This window comes from Argiope bruennichi, chromosome X2 (genome assembly GCF_947563725.1).
Source record: "Argiope bruennichi chromosome X2, qqArgBrue1.1, whole genome shotgun sequence".
NCBI classification, from domain to species: Eukaryota; Metazoa; Arthropoda; class Arachnida; order Araneae; family Araneidae; genus Argiope; species Argiope bruennichi.
This window is the reverse complement of record NC_079163.1, coordinates 110,081,099-110,103,721: the sequence shown is the minus strand read 5'-3', so window position 1 is coordinate 110,103,721 and position 22,623 is coordinate 110,081,099. Positions and strand designations below refer to the sequence as shown.

Below are 22,623 nucleotides of genomic sequence, written 5' to 3'. Positions count from 1 at the left end.
TTATACGTAATGTGAGAATCTGATGCAGAGAAACTTTTTTTTTATCCTTTATGATAATAGAAAATTTAGTACTTCAATTAGTTAATGGAAGAAGGCAAATATTTTTTAAATCGACCGATTTTTAAATTTAATTAGAAACTTTGATCAACAAACAATATTCTGCTTTATAAATAACACAGCCTTCTTATTACTAATTGTTCTAATATGTAAATGCAAAATTTAAATGTAAATTGTCTCTCCGTATTATTTGCTAATTAATTTAATAGATTCTTTTTTAACAAATTCCATTAATCCTCCTTCACATATAAGTTTATCGCGAGCTTTTTTTCTAAACATTTTTACTTATATTCTTATATTTCATATAAATTACAAAATATTATCTAAAATTTTGTTCGAAAATTCATTTAGTTAAAATTATTGATAATGAAAGATCATATAAAAGCACGACATTTCTGAAAGCAGATGAAAAATTCACATTTATAATTTCACGTTTAAAAAAATATTCAGTTTGACGGACGCTCCTTTTTTTAATGAAACGTCGATTTCACATCTGAAAAAAATTGTTAACGATAATAAATGAAGAGCTGCGGATGTACAGATTAGAAAAAACATTATGTAACTTCGAAAGAAGAAATAACAAATTAAAAATCGTTATGAACTACATTTCAACTAGCAGAGAATGATTATTAGAATTAACTTATTCTTAATAATAGTTATAAGCATATAACACTTAACTTTTTTATGCTTCTTAGAATTGTGAAATAGAATCATAGCATTTTGATTAACATATTTTGCGCTAAAATTAAGATAGAATAAATGCTAATATTGGTTACTTCTTTAATCAGTTTTTCGCTCATTAAACAGGTAAAAAGATTTTTCATTCATCTTATTTTATGGTGCATTATAAAGAATTAAGTATTCACTATTCATCACATGCCAAATTTGCTATAAAATATTGTATAAATAATTTTTAACATTTGTGTCAAATTCCTGTTTATTTAATATTATTTCGAATATTTTTCTTGAATTCCTTAATCACTCTGAACTTGGAGTGAAATCTTAAGTTCTAGAATTTATCACTAAAATATATATGTGTGTAATCCTTGAAAAATGTTACCTATACAAATCACCAGTCACGTTTTTAGCAACTTTGCAGCTATTTTCAATGTTGTCGAAGTAAACCTTTTGTGAACTTGGAGCATTCCTCAGATAGATAAGCAAAATATTTTAAAATGAACCATCAACTAATTAAACCAGTGGATATAATTTTCATTCGGTGTTTAATTGAAAAGCAAAGACATAAAGTTAAAATAATTGAATTAAGAATTTATTTTATATCAATTTTGATAATACTTGCTATAAAATGGATTGATAAAATGACGTGATAAACATTTATTGATACTTATGTGGGGAAGGGGTGATTAAAAAAAAGATTGTAGATTCCCTGAATTATTACATTAGCTTTTGTTTCTTTTCTTAAATCCATACGAACATTTATTATATAAATTCGTTTAATACATATATAATTTTCACTGCTATATTTAAACAACTCAGCACTGTAGCAAATCAACAAAAAAATAAAGAGCATTTTGGTGCTGATTTTTAAGTAGATAAGAAAGCATAGATTGAAGTAGGAAAGAAATTCTTAAAGTAAATCTTTTGTTTTTATTTAAAGAAATAAAAACCTTTGAATATATTTTAAGAATTATATATGCATACTTCATTAAGTATCTGTCCATTGATCCTGTATAAATTTCAATTCCGAACTAAAAATTATTTAAATTTTTTATCGGCCCTTACAACTGGATTCATTGGCAATTCTCTAAACTAGCAATGATTATAGTCTGACTTTCAATATATTTTACATCACAAGAGTAAGGACAGTTGCTACTTTAAAAAGATAAAGATATTAAGGGAGCGTTTAGAGTATTGGAACAGATTTTAGAATGGAATAATATTTAGTACAAATTCAGATTTTTCTTAATGCTTCTTGAAGTTCTTATCATTGAAACAATGCAATGCTTTGTTCACTAAAGAAATTAGCAATTTATAGAATTTATAATTACACTACTATATTTAGATAAAATAACTATTTTAATGTTTAAATGGTTGAAATATTCTTACTCGTATAAACTCATGCTTGAATAATCATGATTCATAGTTAGTAAATATTTTCTTCATTCAAATAATCTTATTGCTCTTTTTATATTGGTTGCGACTTAAAAGATACCAAATTATTCCTATACTACATATTTTGTTGCAATGAAAACCCGTCACATACTTGTTTTAAATTATTTTTACATTTCGGACTAAAATTATTTTTACATTTCTTATTTAAATTATTTTTACAATTTTAAAACAGAGATTAAAAATGAGTCAAGAATTTATAGAAATACGGCATAAATTTCAGAAGTACAAATAAAATCAACTCATTTCAAAAGTTATTTCCATGATGCATGATTCGGTTGAAACAATCTGTATCAAAATTCATTTAAAAATCTTAAAATTCATTTTTTTCCGATTTTTCAAATTATTTTTTCTTGCTCAAAAACCATATAGGGATTTTCTTCAAAGAAAGCATGAAGATTAATATTACTATTCTTGAAAAGAGAAAATGCTCGATTCACACAAATTATATGCGTGACATGATGCTGTTTCTGCTATCATCAGATTTTATAATCCTTTCTTGGCCTCTGATACCATTTGGCATGCCCTGAGTAATGGGCTTTTTTATGTATTTCCACTTTCAATTTGTGCTAGAGATGGTTAGATAGTATCTAGAGGACAATAAGATCTAGAAACTATTGAATAATACAGAAAAGGTTTTAATTAACCGATTAACTAAGATATTAATTATTCTGCTGTTGTAATTGTAATCATGATTTGTTTCTTAGTTTGTACCCCTTTTTAAATTAATTTTACTAAAACAATTATTTAAGAAGAAAGGAATTAAATAAAGACACATTAAAATTCTAATCACTTTTAGCATTTCCTTTCATGAGATTGAAAATGAAATTTGCAACACAGTTTGATCATCGGTGTCTTTCAGTAAAAATCTGATGCTGCTGTTTTTGAATGTTTTTTATAATCGAAATAAAAAATGAAGCAATAAATTCTTTAAATGAAACTTGAAAACTACCAATCTTGCATAATGGCTGTCATTTCTGACTCATTTAAATAGATTTTCAAATGTCTTTCTTGTTAGGTATCCTGACATTAACAGCTTTCAAATGCGTAAAATAATATTTTAAAATATTTTCTGCCACAATCTGTCGGTTTACCGAGATGTCATGAAATGTAAATATATTTTTTTACAATACTGAATAGATTTTTCAATTTAACACCTGAAATTTTTAAAAAAATACTAGAGAGAGTAAAAAGCATTTAAAATACGTTATTCAAAAATATAAAAATGGAACGTTTCACGGTCTTTTTCCTTATGCAATCCAAACTTTATTTCAATTCATTGAAAACATTGTTTGTTTGTTTTTAATTTTACTTCTTATTTCGTCGCATAAGAATTTTAAGAATTTAATCTTAGTTTAAGTACGTTTTAATTCCAAAAATATGTTTATCTAATTAATATTTAACCGAACACTATTTTTTCTTTACATAGCTATATCAACAGTGAAAAATTCCTTCAAAAATGCGCTTGAAAAAAACAATTTTTTTATTGCGATTGATAATTCATTAATTATTATTCGTATATTTATACACATATATATCTGTTTCTTTAGACAGAACAGCAATTATCGACTATTTAGAGTTAGTGCGCAGTTTTCTAAGTCGGTTTTAATAACTTTCCCCCATCGAATATCTTTTTAATTTTCCTCCACTTAACAATTTTAAGGAATTTTTTAATTTTAATCAGTTATCATCAAAATATATTCACTTATTTTAAGGGAGGTAGTTTATTTTGAATGTACATAATTTAATTTTTCATATTCCTTTTCCAGTCATTTTTTCGTGTTTTTACAGGCCTTTCCTGAAACCCTCTTAGTGATTTTTCAATGTGCGTCATAGTTGGAAAAGCATTGAGGGAGCGTTTCTTGTTGTTTCTAAATTAATGAAAGAAATTTTTCTTGCATGGGTGTTCCATTTTGTGGATAAAATTTGTTTTAAAATACAGAATTGTTAGCTCTTAAGAGCTCGTAATTCTCTGGATCATGTGTTTTCATGAATTTGTTCTGTAAATTAAAGCAAATTTTAATTATTCAGTTTTTAATAAACCTTTCAAAAGCTTTTATGATATTTCAAACCATAAAAAAGAGAAATTGAATTAACATTTTCTACCAGCGTATTCAAGAGACTTTGATATTAAAAAATAGCTAATTTAAATTCTCTTTTTAAGAGCATTTCTAAATAGACGATTTATTAGTTTCTTTGTTTGAATTAAAAGATAAATGAATGAGATATCAGAGAAACTATTATAAAAAAATTATATTTTATTCTGTTATAGGTAGAAATAATTAAATGTATTTCTTAAAAAGTGAAAAATTACTTGATGTGTGATACATATATCAAAAAAGTAAGATGAATTTTGAGCATTGTGGCAATCTAAAAAATAATTAAAAAAATATATTATTGATCTGAATGAAGATGATCAAACTTTTTTTCAAATGAATTATGCCTCAAGCTAGTATTAAAGCAATAAACACAATGTTATGTCATTGAGTATTGTCCAGAATAACTAATATCAGCTTTTATGCCTATTTTAAACATTTCTGAAATTCTTCAACGGAAAGAAAAGTGTTAAAGTTTATTCTTTCGCATATGATGTCGCCTTGCCTTATGTCAAAAATACTGGGAAGAAATACAAATTTTTTTAATGAGAAAATAAAATAAAGAACTTGCATGAAATTTTCTTTCCGCATAAGAATAGAAATGTTAAAACAATTTTGGATATGAAGCTATAAGCAATTTTCACCTTGTTATAAAAACTTTTCTCAATAATATTTTCATATCAAACGACAAAATGTATTTTTCGACATGTATAAATGCGATGTGATGTAATTATTATGTGAATGAAATACATGATTCTAAGAATTAAATGGGAAGGTAAAGGAATTCTGAAAGTTGATTGTTTCCATTTTTTATGATTTCAATTACTAATTTCAGTGAATTATATGATTATTTCATGGTTTCCAATAATGCTGTAAAAATGTTAATTTTTATTAATATTTAAACAATTATACATTCGGAAATATCTTTCTTTCTTTCTGATATCTATTATATTTCTAGAAAATCTTGTAGAAATTGTAAAGTTCAAAACCACACAGTAGTTGAAGAAAATCTGCTGCAAATACAAAACAGACTGGGTATAAGTCCAGATTCTCAGTGCTCTTGCAAAGAAAATCAAAAAGAACCTCATAAAGTTTATGCTTGGACGCCTCCAGGTTTACCCGCAGATAAAGTAAGTGAAGCAGCAATTGATTCAAATTACATAAACTCGTAAATCGAAGGCATTTCTGTACAGTCTAAAGTCTAAAATGCCATATAGTACAGTCTGTACACTCTAAAATGAAATATAACAAAGAATTGTTAAATAGTAAAATCTGTAAATAATTATTTCAAAATATAAAAATTTGTCAGAAACTTTATGTCCTCCACAGCTGCGTTTAAATTATGACAAAATTTGTTTAGAAATTGAAAAAAATATTATTTTCATGTCGAAAAAGTTATTTTTAATTCTTATAAGTTTTCAATCAGTTGTTGGCTTAGGAATTAAGAATTGCTGATAAATTTTAGAAAAACAAGATACTATTCACATATTAACTGCTTATTTTAATGTGTATTATTTTCAATTTATGCACATGAATAGTTTCTGCAAATGTTTACAAAAAAATGATAATTGATATAGAAAGGGTGAATAATATTGACTAGAAATTACATAATTATGCAGAATGCGAAAAAATTGTATGCCAACCAAATATATAGACAAGATACTGTTTTGAAATATAATCGAGAGCTCTCTTGGAAGAGAATGAAAATACTTGCGAAAAAGAAATTAAAAGCACGCATAGTTCAAAGCAGCGATGATTCACTCTTGTGCTACCCTCGGTTTCATTTAATTTGCTTAATGAAAGAAATTTCTAGGGCCTATAGACGTTGTTAATCGCAGTTTTGAGCTCCACTTCGCAAATGAAATGGATAGATTTCTCAAAACTTAAATCTTCAGTTTAGCATTCATTTCTTCAATCGATATGCTTTATTAACAGGTGTATAAATATTTTCCAACTATTTCAGATAGATGAATATTTTGCCCAGCTTCCCAATAACAAAGTTCCAAGATGGAAGTCACCTGGGGAACAGTACCGAGAAAAGCAGCTGGTTCTTCAACTTCCCAAACAAGACTTAGCCCTCGCTTACTGCAGCTATCTTGACAAAATGCATCAGAAGTCTTTCGAAGATTTTGTAAATATGAGGAATGAATTAGCACTCGACATAGCTTACGTCAGAGAGTACCTTGACAAGCCAAAGGTGAGGAAGGTTTAGAGCAACGCACGCGACAACCTTTTATGATGAATATATTTAAATAAAATAATCATCAAAATAGTTCAAATAAAGCAATCCACTGTAACCATAAGTGAAATATGTTTGGAAAGATGACATTTTTTAAAAAAATTTTCTTGCATTCAAAATCTGTGATTTTGACTTCTTGAGGTACTTAGAACATAAATAATAGCATGTTGGCCGATTTATTTTATCTCGAAATTCTTCAGTTCCTACATTTGGACAAATTATTAAAATGTTTAGATGGTTCTTGAGTCATAAAGTGTACCCAATTTATCACTTATTTATTCCAACCCTTATTTAACAAGTAAATTTAAATAATCCGAATTATCCAGCTATAATCACAGATTACTGATGAATTTCCAACTGAGTGTTTGTATAAATAGATTCACAAACTCTTACGATGTTGTCCATGGTTATTACTCTAAAACTGCATGATTCTTAAATCTGGGAATTTTACATTATAAAGTAATATAAAATAATGACTTTATTTTTTCTTATTACGTCTGGCTAAGACTTTTTCATTTATATCAGAAATTCATTTCTTTTCACTTTTTGAAATTCATAGAACCTTTTTAGCAGAAAATTCACAAATCATTATTTGATATTTTAGTTTATGTATAAATGTAATAAATAACATTTCAGAGGCTTTATACTTTTTTATTACGTTACATTTTAATATTTTTGGAACAGTTATATTTTGTGAAACTTGATAGTTGTATCAAGAAAATCCACCGAAGATTCTCGAAATGTCTGAAATGTACTCTTCTAGCCATGCATGCTGCCCTTTATATGATTCCACGAGGGGACTCCTCAGACATAGGGATGAGAAGCTTCCGGTATGATAGTTGGTTCTCGCTATCCTGGTGGGTACACAAATGGTGTGGAGTCAGCTACCCTCTACTGATGATTGGATATACTTCCTACGGGAGGGGTTGTACCGTGACCGGTAATGGCCCTTTATATTCAAACTTAGCTCCTGCCAATGCTATCTTCTGTCGGTGACGGGACATGCCTCCTATGGGAGGGGATGTACCGTGGCCGGTGATGGCCCTTTGTACTCAACTATAGTTCCTGCCAATGCTTTTGCGGCGGTCCGATCATTTAGTTTCTTCCATGTGCCTTCAGGATGGATCTGAGTAGTCGTTTGTAATTACGCCTTTATTTACTGCATAACCTACTTTTTAGAAAAGAAAAACAATAACTATATTACTTATTGTTGGAAAGTAAGTAACTAATCTTAGCTTTTCGGCAATATCTTCGATTGCTGTGGAACAAATTTCTATCCGTTCTCTATCTAAACTCTACTGTTTTATAATAACAGCTTCCTCTTTATTGAAGAGCAATACTTCATAAATAATTCATTCATTTTGAAGTAATTTAACAACTTGAAATGTAAATCGCAACAAAAACAGTTTTCAATATTTTGCGAAATACATAGCAGGGATTTAAAAAAAATCAGTTAAAGACACATCTTTAAAAAAAATTATAAAATTTTCGAACTCCTAATTCTAGAATTGATCATGCAGAATTATGAAATATGCTCCTTTTATTTTAATACTTTCGGCTACCTTTCTTGCTATTTTTGCTAACTTTTATTTATAATCCTTTATCCTTTTTCGTTATAATTTAATTTCTTTTTAAGTTTTTGACATTTCGAATGAATCTCACTAACAGTACAAAATTTTATTAACAAAAGTTGAACAAATAAAAGAATTGCAATTTATTAAAAAATAAACTGTTTTAACAGGCTTAAAAAATAAACACTGAATCCGATTTTGTTTTTAATTTTATATCATTATTAGTTGTACCACATACTCTAGATCAGTCAGTGTAAAAATCTCGATTGAAATTTTTTTTCATGATCACTCTTCACTTAGTGTCTTTCGTCATAATAAGCAAAAAATAATTTTTTCATGATATGAGGCAGATGCATTATGTTTCAATTAAAATAACTAATTCTTTCAATTAATTATATCAGTATTAATTTATTCATTTTATATCAAATGTCTTTATACAAACTAGCTAATAGGAATCTGATATATTTTTAGATTTCATAAATGGAGAGTTTTTATATTACTGGGTTTTAAATAGTTGTGCTATAAAGATCCACTGTTTAAAATTTGTATTAAAGTAAACATACTACATACAATAATATAAGCTCACTTAATTTAAAACGCTACAGAAAATGTATAAATTAACTTAATCTGAAACAAGGATGGCACAGAAAATGTTATAAACTAACAATAATTATGCTAATGAACTTATTATAAACTAACTAGATTTAATTAAAATTATGCTTGAAGGTTGTTCGATTTGCCAAGACTTGACAGTAAATCTAACACGTTAGTTCAAAATTGCCCAGTAAATTGCTCAGTAATTCTACTATAATTAGATTCAAAATTCTGTCAGTAGAAAAGTAGTGAGATAAATGACGACGAGAAGATCCGGTATTGATGGGGAATTTATCATTCGATAATTGATTTTTAAACTTACCAACAAGAAATTAAATTTTTATTAATTAGAAGAAGTTCTATTAGTTTTATTTTTTAAAAATTAGTAAAAATAGAATTTTAAGAAGCAATTTGCGTAAATCGGGAAAAAAATTTTTATCGAAACTAAATTTCTACAAATGAAAGTAATAAATGACTTCCCTTTATATCCTAATGAACTAACTGTTTATTAATAAAAAGTATATCGAGATTAAATATAGAATTATCTTTTTACAAATAAAGTAAATGTAAATAGCAGTAAGTAAATAAAAACAATTAGTTTTATTATTTGAAAATATTCCTATGTAGCAGGCAAGCTTCCTTTTATTTGTGATTCTTTTCCTTAAAAATAATAAATTGATTTTAATACGTGATTCAGAGGTTGACAAAGTAATCTATTTTAATGTAATAAAGAGCTCTATTCGGTAAAATAACTTATCAATGTTTGGGTAGAGTTTATTCTAAAATGCTGAAAAGATTCGGAAAATTTAATTTCTCACTAATATCTAAAATTTGAGTTCTGTTCGTGATAATTTTTCATGAATCTGTATGAATTGTTCAGAGTTTAGTACTGAGTTTAATACAAATATCATTGAAAGTGATGAAATACTTTTAGTAAATTTTTAAAAACCAAGCACTTCGATAAAATATATTTATCAATAAGAATCACTTTACTTATAAAATGAAATGCGTAGCCATTTGTATAAGTGAAGAATTTTGTTAAATAAAGTGATGCTATCGTAATGTAAAACACTAAGCTTGAAAGAAGAACCGAAGTGAAATCATGGCATTACACAAAACTCTCTTAACAAACTACAAAGTACTTTTTGAGCTCAAATGAAATATATTATAAATATTCTACAAATCTTCCAGCTAGTAATGTTGCAATTAATCTTCACATTTTATCAGATTTTGCTTAATTAACGTGATCCATCTAGGATTAGGTATCGTAGTTTCTGTTGTTCAAATCCATTTCGAAGCACCCGGAGATAAATGCGGAATTAAATCCTGAAAGATCTTTCTGTATGTAAAAGAATTTTGCAGTGTGTAAATCTGTTTTTCTTGTAAGAAACAAGTGAATTGATTTATTGAAGGTCTTTTTCTGTGGAATTTATTAATACATTAAAGAAAACTTTTAGATACTCTGACTAAAGAACTTTGATTAAAGAAACTCTTTTGATACTCTAATCATAAAACAAAAAAAGTTATTCTTATCTCTGAATAATTTATAAATATTCAAAAGAACACATGTTAAAAAACAATCAGATTTAAACTTGTGACCGTCTCTGAAGTTTCCTGTGAAATTCTTACCGTATCTAAATCCAATGGTTTGTTAATTAAACGAGATTCTAATCAGAAAGACCAAAAATAGAAAAATTGAGGAATTGAAGTTACTGATCAAGTAACTCCAATTCTTCAAATTTTCTTTTCCCACCAAATATGAATGAAAGTTTTACTATTTTAGAAAAATAGAAATGCCTTTACATAACTGAGCAAATTTTATTTTAGAAAATACTTTTTTTTTTTAAAATACATTCTGTAAAATCTCTTTCATCTATTGTATTACATTCATATGAACTTTTGAACTTTGAAATTTTCGGAAGCTTGAAGTCACAAAATGATTAAAAGTTTAAAATTAGCAACACACGTAATTGATTTCATTAGTCATAGAAAGATCATAACTATTTGCCTATAAGAAAATTATTTAAAAAGTGACTTTACATCCAAATATCCAATTTTTTGTTTTGATAATTTAGTTTATACCCATAATATTATTTTATTTCGAATTGTGAGATTTGGGTTATTGTTCTGAATAATAACTTCATCAGGTCTGAAGTATATTTCAAAAGCATTTCAATAAAGCATTCCATACTCAACTAAAGGTGTTTATCATAAAGCTATCCCCTAGTGTTTGAGTGTTAATAAATGGAAAATAAAAATAACCATATCCATTAAATGGCCTGTACAATTGAGACCATATAAATGTAGTGAACCTGGCAAACGCATCGGTGAAACACCAGTCCAACCTAAAGGAATCCAGGAAAAATGGATAGTCGTCACAACAGCATTGAAGCGAGAATGGTTATCACCGGCAACGGTACAACCCTCCCGTAAGAGATACGTCTCACCATCAGGGTGGATGCAATTCAATGCCATACCAGGAGAGCGAAAAGCAATCACCTTGTAGATCTGTATCATATTTGAAACCAAATTTGTCAAAGGGTTGACTGTCTGTCTGTATACTTTTGCATGCATGTAAATGCAATATCTCAAAAATACAGTGGCTTAAATAATTGAAATTTGATTTGTGATCGTGTGACTACAATTGTAATTCTTTGTCAGATTTCGGTTTCATCGATCAAAAATAAAAAACATCGAGAATATATATTCAATTTTCTGGTACTTGTGTCGGTGATTCATCGGCAAAGATCGCACGTTTGATTTAGTAAAAATTCTAGATTCATGCCAAAGACAGATCCTTTGTAATTATTGTATGCCATTGACGTGCAGTCAATATACAAGGGCCAGTTTTCTTTACTATATTTCGAAACACACAACTGTCATTTCTGAAAATAAAAATCTATGTATCTGTGTACTCGTGACGTTCGCGGCCTTTCCCGAGATCCACACGTTTATTGTAGAGGAGGGGGATAAACTTTTATTAAAGTATATGAGAAAGTGTTTTGAAAGAATACACCCCCCCCGCTGGTTTCTTATTTATTAATCGATGTATTTTTTATGTGGCAGGAATGTGCGAAGTGTCGAGGGACGATGTTAAAAGGAGACGTTGCAGTCATCGCACCGAAATTCGGGGAGTCCATTTGCTGGCATCCCGCATGTTTTGTGTGCAGCACCTGTGATGAATTACTAGTCGACCTCACGCACTGTGTTAAAGACAGAAAACTGTACTGCGAAAGACATTTCGCCGAACAAATCAAACCCAGATGCGCTGCCTGTGATGAAGTAAGTGAGAAACTTTTTTTTTTTTAAATACTGTAGGTGTTTATGAGAAATTATATTCAGGGATGCTGTAATAAATGATTTTTATTTCTTTATTCCTTCTATGAATGCGTAAAAGCAGCGGAGAATTTAAGAATTTTGTCACCCTTTTGTCTTAATATATGCTATAAGGATATATTACCAAGGGTGTAACCTATATATACACCTACCTACATTCTCTTTTAATAAATTAGTTAATTTAGTTCCATGTTTCAGCATATTAGCAACTTAACAACTTGATAATGATTTATTTTCGTCTCTTTATATTTATTTTAGTGAATTGGTGGAAATGTATGTTTTGTTTACTTATTTATTTATTATGATTCGTGATTGCGAGACATTTCCTTTCGTAGGTAAGACTCTAGAATATATAAAATCTACAGTAATTATTTAAAGAAAACAAACAGATAGGAATTTAGCCAACTGTGCTTGAAATTTTTTTTATAATATCCAAATGTTTTATATTCGTAGAATTTGTACTTTTTACAAATTTGTTTAACAAATAAATTATTGACATCTCTTAAATCGAAGGGGGTTCGATTAGAAAGATTACTCGGTTGCGGTTATCTGCAGCTGAGTGACCTTAGGCAGCTGCCTAATCTCTCTACTTAATCGAAAATCTGCCACTGCTTAAAAGTGTTCATTAATCGAATGTAAAATTGTTTCATAAAGCTATTGAAAAGTTTTTTTTAATTTGAAATGTTACCGGAAATAAAGCAAAGGATCATTAAACCTACATTAAAAATTCTTAGCAATAACTGAAAAAATCTCTCATATTGCTAAAAAGTAATCGGATATTTAAATTTGTAGAATTAGATTTCATAAAAATATGCAACAAGCTTATCTTATTACTTTAAACGAGCAATTCTTGTATATATAAAAATTTATTTCGTGTATCTCGGAAACGGCTCTATCGATTTGGATCATATTTTATATTTAGCTAAGATTTTGCTGTTTATCTATAAAGTTGTCTTTCTTGAAAAAATGCGATTTTACACAAACAAGACATTTTTTTATAAATAAATATTAAAGCCTTTTTCTATTGCTCTCATGCTGACTATGTCATACAGCGCCATCTCGTAAGTTTTTGTGCTACTAACATTGTTGCCAAAGAATTATAACGTACTGGTACCTCAAAATTTTGTGATATGGCGCTGATGGATGTGAGATGAGATAAAATTGAAAAATATTCAAATGTAATCAGTATGTGATTCGTATCTAAATATTTTCTCCAAAAAAAAAAAACTGTCGTGCGACGTTTGGTCTCTCCGATATTTTTACTAATTCTCCTAATCTAACAAAAAACCATTGCATTTATCATAAAGAAATGGATTTATGCTTTAAAAAAATTCATGGAGGAATTTTACATTTCGTGAAAAATATTTGTCAAAATAAATACCCGAAACGAGATCAATTAAAATTGCTTAGAGAGTTAAATTTTCAAAAACACATTGAGCATTTGCTATATAATTTCATTTGATAGACTTATTTCGAGATTATTAGTTTGTTTGTAGATGTCCCAATGAAAGCATATTCTATAGACTTTCAGAAATCCAGTATTGCACCAATCCAATCCTTTTATAGACCGGCATATTCAGAACGGCAAGTAGGAAGCGTTATAGGGGAAACAAATCACTTCAAGCTGTTGGTGAACTTAAAGAGATGTAGACAACAGGATTTTGAATTATATTTTGTAATATTTGTTATAATAGCAAAATCTTGTATATCATTTTCGTACATTCTTTACCATATTCATAGGTATTGCTGTTAAAATGCGTTTCTTTAAATGAATTTCTTCTAAACAGGCTGTTCCGGTAATACCGCAATCCTCTGCCCTGATATATGATGTACTGTTGAGAGTATACGCCTTGAGTTAAAATACCGAATAAAATATAAAAATAACCTTTTTCTTAATTCAATAGTATTACTTTCAAAAGAAATTATCCCTAAAATACTTTGCTAGATTCTGCAATTTTATATCAGTGTTATGTGGTTGTTTAGCCATAAAAGTTTACTTTGATCGTCAGGTTTAGTTTAATTAGATGAACTTCCAGTTGTAATGCTCTAAGTTAGCTTTTGAAGCCACGATCAAGCATTTCTGAATCAAGCACTTTAGAAATATTCTTTATCACAAGAACACTTTTAAATAAAATATTCATTTATTATAACGAAATAAATAAAAAAAATGTAATATAACTGTAATGAAGGTTTTGCTAAAACTGATTTTAACATGAATCTGTGTGACCAGAAAAAAGAATTCTGTGTGGTATTTTTATAATCTGTAATATTTACATAAAATAAAAGACCAGTTAAAGTTATTCTCATTTCATTAAATAATAAGTTGCTTTTTAGAGTAGACCATCTATCGCTCTAAACTGGGAAATTTACTAATGAAATATAAATCCTCACATAATCGTCACGTCGTTCGTACTGATGACTCCGTATCGTATATTATATTTGTTTCAGTAAGAAGATATCAGACTTAATAAGATTATTATTACTAAGCAGCTTTCACCAATGGTCTTTCGATAGGATTATGAGCTGCAGCAAGATTACGGAAATACAGCAATAATATTACGAAAAATATTAGTTCTTATTTTAGGCAATGAAAAAGAAGAAAAACAGGCAGAAGTATCCTGTATGCCTTATTTTAGGAGAGGTGTAAAATATATGTTAAGCCGATTAATGGACCTCACTCATATGTTTCAGTTTGGCAAGACATTATTAACTAAAAAAAAATTTATTAAACTAAAAAAAAAGATGAAATACATTTATTCAACCTCATTCATAGGAACATAAAAGTAAAAGCATCCGCGCATAGATGTCAAACAATACGGAGGCATTGTATTCAATATTATTCAAATTTAAATTCAAAATTGCGAAGTTTTTATACAGCCTACTTTCTTTTATTTTCTATTTAATACTTGATTTTATTTAAAATTGTTTCATGTTTGCGAAGATATAATTTTGTAGTTAATTTCTAACTCACAGAACAGAATGCCGTCTCGTACCCCTGTATCTGTAACCATTCTGGTCACTGAACAGTTTCGAGACTGACGAAATTGAAATATATACAAAAAAAAAAAACTTTTACACTAGCCACACAAGAATCAAAAAATGTAATTTTTTTCACATACTGCATTTTCACTTGAGAAATATTTTAATATAGTTACAGGGAGATTCGAAAATGAAATATTCCTATTTTATTCAAAATAAATTTTTACTCTAAATAAAAAAATCCTCCCAAAGAATTTTTTTTAATTTAAAGTTCTTTGAAGCGAGCAATTACTGTTTATCTTACACAAAAGTAACTCATTAAACAAGAAAGGTGGATGAAATTTGGGACATGTTCATATATATCCAATTTGTAGATTTGTATCACGTCGTGTACTAAAAGAGGAACTTTCGTAAAATATACTATTCCGATAAAATAATATATGTCATATTTACAAACTTTTTTTCAATATGTTTGTTGCCCCTGAAACCCGTGGAAAATAGAAAATATTATATCCATTTTTAATTACTGAGCCCATTTCCCAACATGTTGCTACGTATCAAGACAAAAAAGGAGCAATTTAAGTTACTGTGCGTCTTCGTACACACATTGCCACTCCATTCTATAAAATAATTTAATGTATTTATTTACTTGAAAATTACTCTCACCATGAAGGAAGTTGGTTTCTAACTTGGAAAGCTTTGTTTCCTAAATTATTGAGACATTTGCATGACTGTACGTAAATAAATTGATTGATGCCAATTGAATCTTGATTTCTTTCAAATAATACATCAAAAACGCTGAGAAATATATCCATGTAATAATCTAATTATGCTGCAATTTTTTCTTTCTGCTTCCGAAAAACATGTTTTGTAGCCAATTTAATCAATTTTCGAGTCATCCAAAATAGTATGCGTTCTGTGACAAGAAAATTAACAACGAATGGGCTTGAAAACAAAACCAATTTCTTGTTTTAGTATCCCCATCCTCCTCTTCAAGATTTCCTAAGACTCTTTTCTTTTAGCTTTTTTTTAATCAGATTATTGAAAAAATTCAGTTTTTGAAATATTTTATTTAAAATTCAGAAAGCATCATTCATTAAAGTGAAATTTTAATATTGGCATTCTACGTGTTTATTGTTAAGTTTTTTTTATTACCTTAAAGGGACGATTGACTTCAAAATTAACAAAAGAAACGATGAAAATTTGAAATTTTTCTTTTCTTGTTTCATCAACTAAAACATCATTATAAAATAAATTGTTGAGTAAAATTTATGTTTGAAGGAATTAGAAAAGTATGTCTATATATAATTTTAACGATTTTTTTTTTTATTAAAATGACATTGCAATTAGATTGGAATTTCTGTGGGATGTTCCAAATGTCTTGATTTTTGAGGAAATTATTTAAAATTGATAATAAAAATTGTGGTTAGATATTAAAAGAAAACTTTGGAATGCATTTTATATTTCAAGTTTTTTTAGATACTTAAAAATCAATTTTTAATTTAGAAAAACGCAAAAAAATTTTTAAAAAATTCAGTGCATATGCATAAAAATATTTCTAAAAAATTAAATCTTGATTTAGATTGCAAAATTATGCTCAATTTTGTTCCAAATAAATTTTTATAAGAGACTAATAAAGAAGTAATAGGAAAAATTAAAAATTACGTAATCTGGAATATTTTGAAATTTTCAAAAATTATATATTTTCTTAACTTTTTAAGAAGAGTAAATTTTGCGTAAAAAAGTTTTTAAAGATATTTGACATATTTATATTTTTAATACAAATACGTAAAAAATTTCATAAATTTATATGAATAATTCGCAAAAATACCTAATGGTGTCCACCATATTCCTTCAAAAAGTATTTCATTCTAAAAAGAAACTTAGACTATTGGTTTAAAAATTGTCTTTTCCGTGTTTTATTTTATTATATTTTATCTTTATTTATTAAAATAGCCATAAAATGTGTGCTTAAGTGAATTATGCATATTCGTATAATGCTGCAATACATCACTAAAGAATTAAATTAAAAGAAATTCGAACTTTTAAACCGTTGTAACATGATAATGGTTTACGCTCAATACGTCTATCTTTATTTTGTGTTCACAATTTACTCTTAATTGTGTTCAGTGATAGAGCGCACATAAAAACTATGTTTAATATCATCCCAACATATATGGCTATGAATCGAAATGGAATGTATTGATGAATGTATTGATTATAGAATGTATTGATGAAGATATGCTTAAAAATATGTGTTATTTGTTAAAAGAAAAGAAAAAAGTGTCGGAAAGCAAACTGATATCACTAAGAAGCTAATATTTTGAACTTGAGACTGCCGTAAAAGTGGTTTTAGTGTAATAACACGTTCTGAAGCTATTAAGAAAAAAAAACTTGCAAATTTGATTAATTTTAATATAAAGTCTAATTAAAAAAATTTTTAAATCTTATTTAGTAAGCATCTACTACCCAAGGAGTAACCACATGCCAAATTTGATACCTCTAAGTCCAACAGTTTCCCCTATGGAAATTTAAGAGTGATTTTTTTCGTCATGTGTGTCTCATCCTGTATATCGTATAACACAATTTACCGATAGTATGCTAACCTATAAATATTATCATTTTAAATTTAATATTTTAAATAGTATAAGCAATAATTTCTGAAAATTATTTGTTTGGAATTATTTTCTAATGCCCAAAAGTCATCACAAAATAATAATGAAATGCCGATAATCTTATTAGGTGGTCCAATTTATTAAATCACATAAAAGGGACCTAATTAATAGACTTGTTTGATGAAAACTAAAATTAGCAGATGTCTAAACTGTCCGTAGAATTCTGTTTCTGAATGATTAATTTCATGGCGGCTGATTATCATAAGCTTTGTCCATGTAGGCTTTAAAGCAGAATAAATTTATTTATGTGACTTCCAATTGCATTTATTAATCAAATGAGTTAATCATTTTAACCAATTGTTTCAATCATTTCAATTGTTATTTTTATATTCTGCTTTTAAAATTATATAGCATTTAAAATAAATTTTTCAATAATTTTTTGTAGGTTATCCGTATATATTGGTCTGTTAATAAAATCCTAAACCATAAATATTTTAATATTAATTGTGTTTTTTTAGAAATTTTATATCTGGAGCAGAAATGTTCGCTTGTGCCTTTATGGAAAAGATTAAAATAAATTCATTTTTTATATTATTGAAAATTCAGATAAATTTTCTTTCGAGTCTTCAAATTTAATATTCTGTTTCAGCTTCAGGAATTGATTGCAGCTTATTTAAAAGGATTTTAAAAATACTTTAAATGGCTTTTTTTCCTTTTGTCCCTTAAAATATTCGAAAGAATATTAAGAATACCTCCTATTTCAAAAACATTATTTTTGTTCGAATCAAATCTCCCTGTTCATGACTTTGTGGAGGTAGAAAGTAGAAAATTTAATAATCACGTTCCATTTGTTTTAAAATATCGTATTTTATTGAATTTTGTAGGAATAACTCGATTTCTCTTCGTCCATTTATTGAAAATAAATGGGTGAAGATATTAAACTGTGCCTTTGTAAAATTGTGCAGTTCGATCTTAAAAGTAAAGAATAGGAAGGAAATATTCTGGAATGCATTATTAAGTTTTTAGAATAAAATCTTTTTAATAGAATTTTTAGTTTTAGTTTGTATTGGTTTTTAAATCCAGATGCTTTTAATAAATTTCTGAAAAGTTGAATAAAATCTTCGATTCTTTTTTCCGTTTAAACTGATATTATGTAAAAAATATATAAGGCATGCTATAATCAATATAATTATTTTTTTCTAAAAAAGTTTTTCTCAATTGTTTAAATCTCATCTTAGGTGAAAATAATCGATCTCTAAAGTGCACTTCAAAAATGTAAAACCTAAAGCACACTTTTTAGGCTTTTATGTAATTCATTACTGTTTCGCTATCACGAGAAAATAATTTATATTTCAATCCATCTTGGAAAAATAATTCAGTTTTCATCATTATATCATATAGATATAGCGCATTAAATATCTGGAGATAATATGTCATCGCGAGATATTTTCAAGATAATACCAAAAAGTAAAAACTCTTGAATTTGAAGCTTTTCTGATTGTCATTCAATTTTATTAGCTTCCGAGGACCAAATAAAATATCATCATCCTGAACAAGATGCTTTATCTTCATAACAAGTTCCCAAGAGAAATGGCGCTTCGGACAAAAAGAATCGAGCTTTTTTCCATATAAGTTATTCTTAATGAGCTCTACGAAGAAACTGCATCGTGATTTACTACTGATGAAGGAACGAAATTCAAACAAGGATTGATTTTTGTATCTTGTTAGTGACTTTACTCATAAGAAAATATTGCAAAGCTCAATTTTTGATAGAAATCTATTTAATCACGTTGTGGAGGATATTTGTTCAGTTAGATAATATTTTTTATCGTTGAATGCATTATCTTGCGTAACTTAGTTGTTGTGCAAGTTTCACTTTATAACTCAGACAATAATCCACTGTTATAATTTGTTTTCCAAGCGAATGGATGGTGTAGTAAAAGTAATGTAATTTTCGTGTTATTGGTTAAACTAGTTAAGCTCTCCTTTTTATAAAGATTATATAAACGCCTAATTTTGGCATTTTGGCGCATATTTTCCAAAATATTAATAAATATTTATTTCATTAGATAGTACAGTATTTCGTTTTTATAGCTTATTCTAACTTTTTACTGCTTTTTTCTCATAGTAAAAATAAGGAAGTTTTCGGTTATTATAAACATGGTGTCATCAAAAGTTTAAAAGTCAAAAGTTCTTTAAAATTTTAGCTGCAAGTTTTCATATAATTAATTAAAGAAACTTATTTACTCTTTTAACCATATAACTGCTCACTTAGAAAATATTAATGAGTAAATATAAAATGATGCATAATTTTAAAAAAAAATTCGTTAACTTTCAATTCTTTCTACCATGAAACAATTTTTGAATCTCCCAAAAGTTTCAAGAATATTATAATGCTATCTAAATAAGATTGCCATTGATAGGATGTCTGTATTGCTAATAATATTTCATATTTTAAACTTTAAGTAAATTTAGCCTTTTGGTTATTTTTTACGAAATTTTCTAATATTTCAAATACATAATATTTATATTTTCAATATTTTGTAGCTATTTATTAAATGAAGTTTTATGACACAGCGTTTTCCATCAGATCTTGTGCTATAAAACCGTGAACTTTCTTACTATAGTAACGAATTATATACTATTTATTGCTGGTATTCAAAAAATATTTTTTTTATCGAATACAATATTTTGAATAATATCCAAAGTTTTGATCAAATACAAATTAATCCAAGATCCTCTTTTCGCTTAAAAAAAATAATGTCATTTTCAAGAACACTTTCCTCCAAAGAAAAAAAAACCATAAATAATTTTTTTTAATTATTAAAAAGAAAAAGAAGAATTGTCTGTCGATTTTTTATAAAAAAAAGTTGAGTCACTTTCAAAACACATTTATGTTTTTAACTTGATATAAAAATTTTTTATCAATTATCTTAGAGGCAATAGGCTTTTAAATTACTTATTCCTTTGCTTATATTATTTCTAGATACTAAAAAGATATTTGATCCCGTTATGGATTTTTAAAAAATAAGCCTAATTTGTTCAGTAAACTTAAAATACACTTTTATTAATAGCGTAAACAAAGTAAGAGGAGTTTTTTTTTAAATTTATTTTCCAAGCTTTAGACTTTAATTTTTATAATTCCTTATTTTAAATATAATTGGCTGTAGAAATCAATTTTTCTCATAAATTCACTGTTAAATGGAGTTACCTATATGGCATAAAAATTTAACCATAGATTAATTAGTAGTAAAATTCTGAATTAATTAATCAATAATAAATTCTTCATCAGTCGATTAATCAATAATAAATTCTTCATCAGTTGATTAATCAATAATAAAATTCTGAAGATAATAAAATGATATATTGTCATCTTGAATACCCAAGTTATTTAAACTTTCAAAATTCTAACACATCAAAAAATTATTGAAAACATCGAATGCAGAACTCCATTATTACAAACATGAAACAAGATAATTTAAATAAGAATGTTTAAATCTCCAGAAAAATCTTTTCAACTTTATGTAAATCAAAGCACCATAATGATTTTTTCAGCTCTACCAAAATTAAAATAATAGCAGAGTCCTCTTTCAGTCAGTCGCGCTTTTGAAGTTTTTTTTCTTATTCTGCTTTATCCAAGGTTCAAAATGCTTGAGTATGTGGTGAAAGCTTAAAAGCCAGTTAACAACTACGCTACCCGAGCAATTGCTTTTGTATCATGGTCATGTTACTGGACTGCGAACCACAAGGTCCCAGGTTCTATTCTCGCGCATCCCAATCACATACAAGTACTAGCATTGGAATGAATAACTTTGATAAAGAATTCATAGGAGTTTCTATAGCGCGATCGTGGTAGACATTTTTTAACGGTTTCATTTCGTCTGTAATTTTCTCGTTTTCTAATTTACATAAACGAATGAGAGGATTATATGAAAGCTGTTTATATAAAATTGATATCGCATTATTGAATCTTAAAATCCATGAGAGCAAAGTTGAACAGTTTTAAAATTTTTTCCTTCCAAATCTCGATTAAGTTCAGTTAACTATCATTTTCAGTCATTTAACACAAGAGGAAATGAGAAATCTAAAGATATGATACCAAATTAAAACAACAGTTTTAAGAATGAAGCAGATGCCAACAAACGAAATGCACAATTAGTACAAATATGAATGTTATACATAGACGCTCAATGTTAGATGTAAGAAAAGAGAAAAATCTCTTAGTAAACCTCTAACATAAAGAATTTGATATTTTTGTTTTGTTTAAAAAATACATTAAAATGAATACTTTGCTTTCTTACAGTTTTGGGGTTCGCTCTTTTTTCTCAAACTGCCGATTCAATGCAGTATTTTCATTCCTTCAAAAAATCACTGAGTTCCAAATTTTTATCGAATATCATATAAATAGACTAACTGTTAGCTGTGATGATTTCTGTGCATGCGTCTAAAATACATTCGCTGTATCAATATTATTGAAGAAATATGATAGTATATATATATATATATATATATATATATATATATATATATATATATATATATATATATATATATAATATTTGACTTGCACTTCTCGTTTGCAAATATTGCTGAAAGAATATAGCTGTAAGATCAGGTATAATTCTCGGATTATCACGACTTACCAGATGTTTGAAATGCTCTCAAAACCAAAAGTCATATGAATTGTGATCTGGGGATCGGGGAAGCTACATATCACGAAGTTCTTCTGTGAAGTGATTTTAGAAGACGCCCTTAGCTCAAAAACTAAACTAATGTGCAAACAAAACTAATGTGCTAAAAATCTCTATCTGGCATAAAAATTGAGTAAAATTCTGACGTACTTGTAGATCAGGAATAATTTTATTTTGTAACAATGATCCATATCGCTACCGGACCTCTAACACTTAATTCCTCGAAGAAATACGGGCCAATAATAAATGAAACAGTAAATCCACGCTTCACCTTTACTTTTGCTGATTGCGATGGAACGTATGAATGCAGATTTT

The 22,623-nt window shown here is 27.5% G+C and overlaps 1 protein-coding gene across 1 annotated transcript in view; it reads left to right on the top strand.

The window, feature by feature from the left end:
* The window catches only part of LOC129960086 (four and a half LIM domains protein 2-like), a 145,279-nt gene that overhangs the window by 55,311 nt on the left and 67,345 nt on the right, over positions 1-22,623 (top strand). The window contains exons 2-4 of the mRNA XM_056073183.1: positions 5,242-5,413; positions 6,247-6,480; positions 11,754-11,969. Of these exons, the coding sequence (XP_055929158.1) occupies positions 5,242-5,413; positions 6,247-6,480; positions 11,754-11,969 (622 nt within the window). The remainder of the gene's footprint in view (positions 1-5,241; positions 5,414-6,246; positions 6,481-11,753; positions 11,970-22,623) is intronic.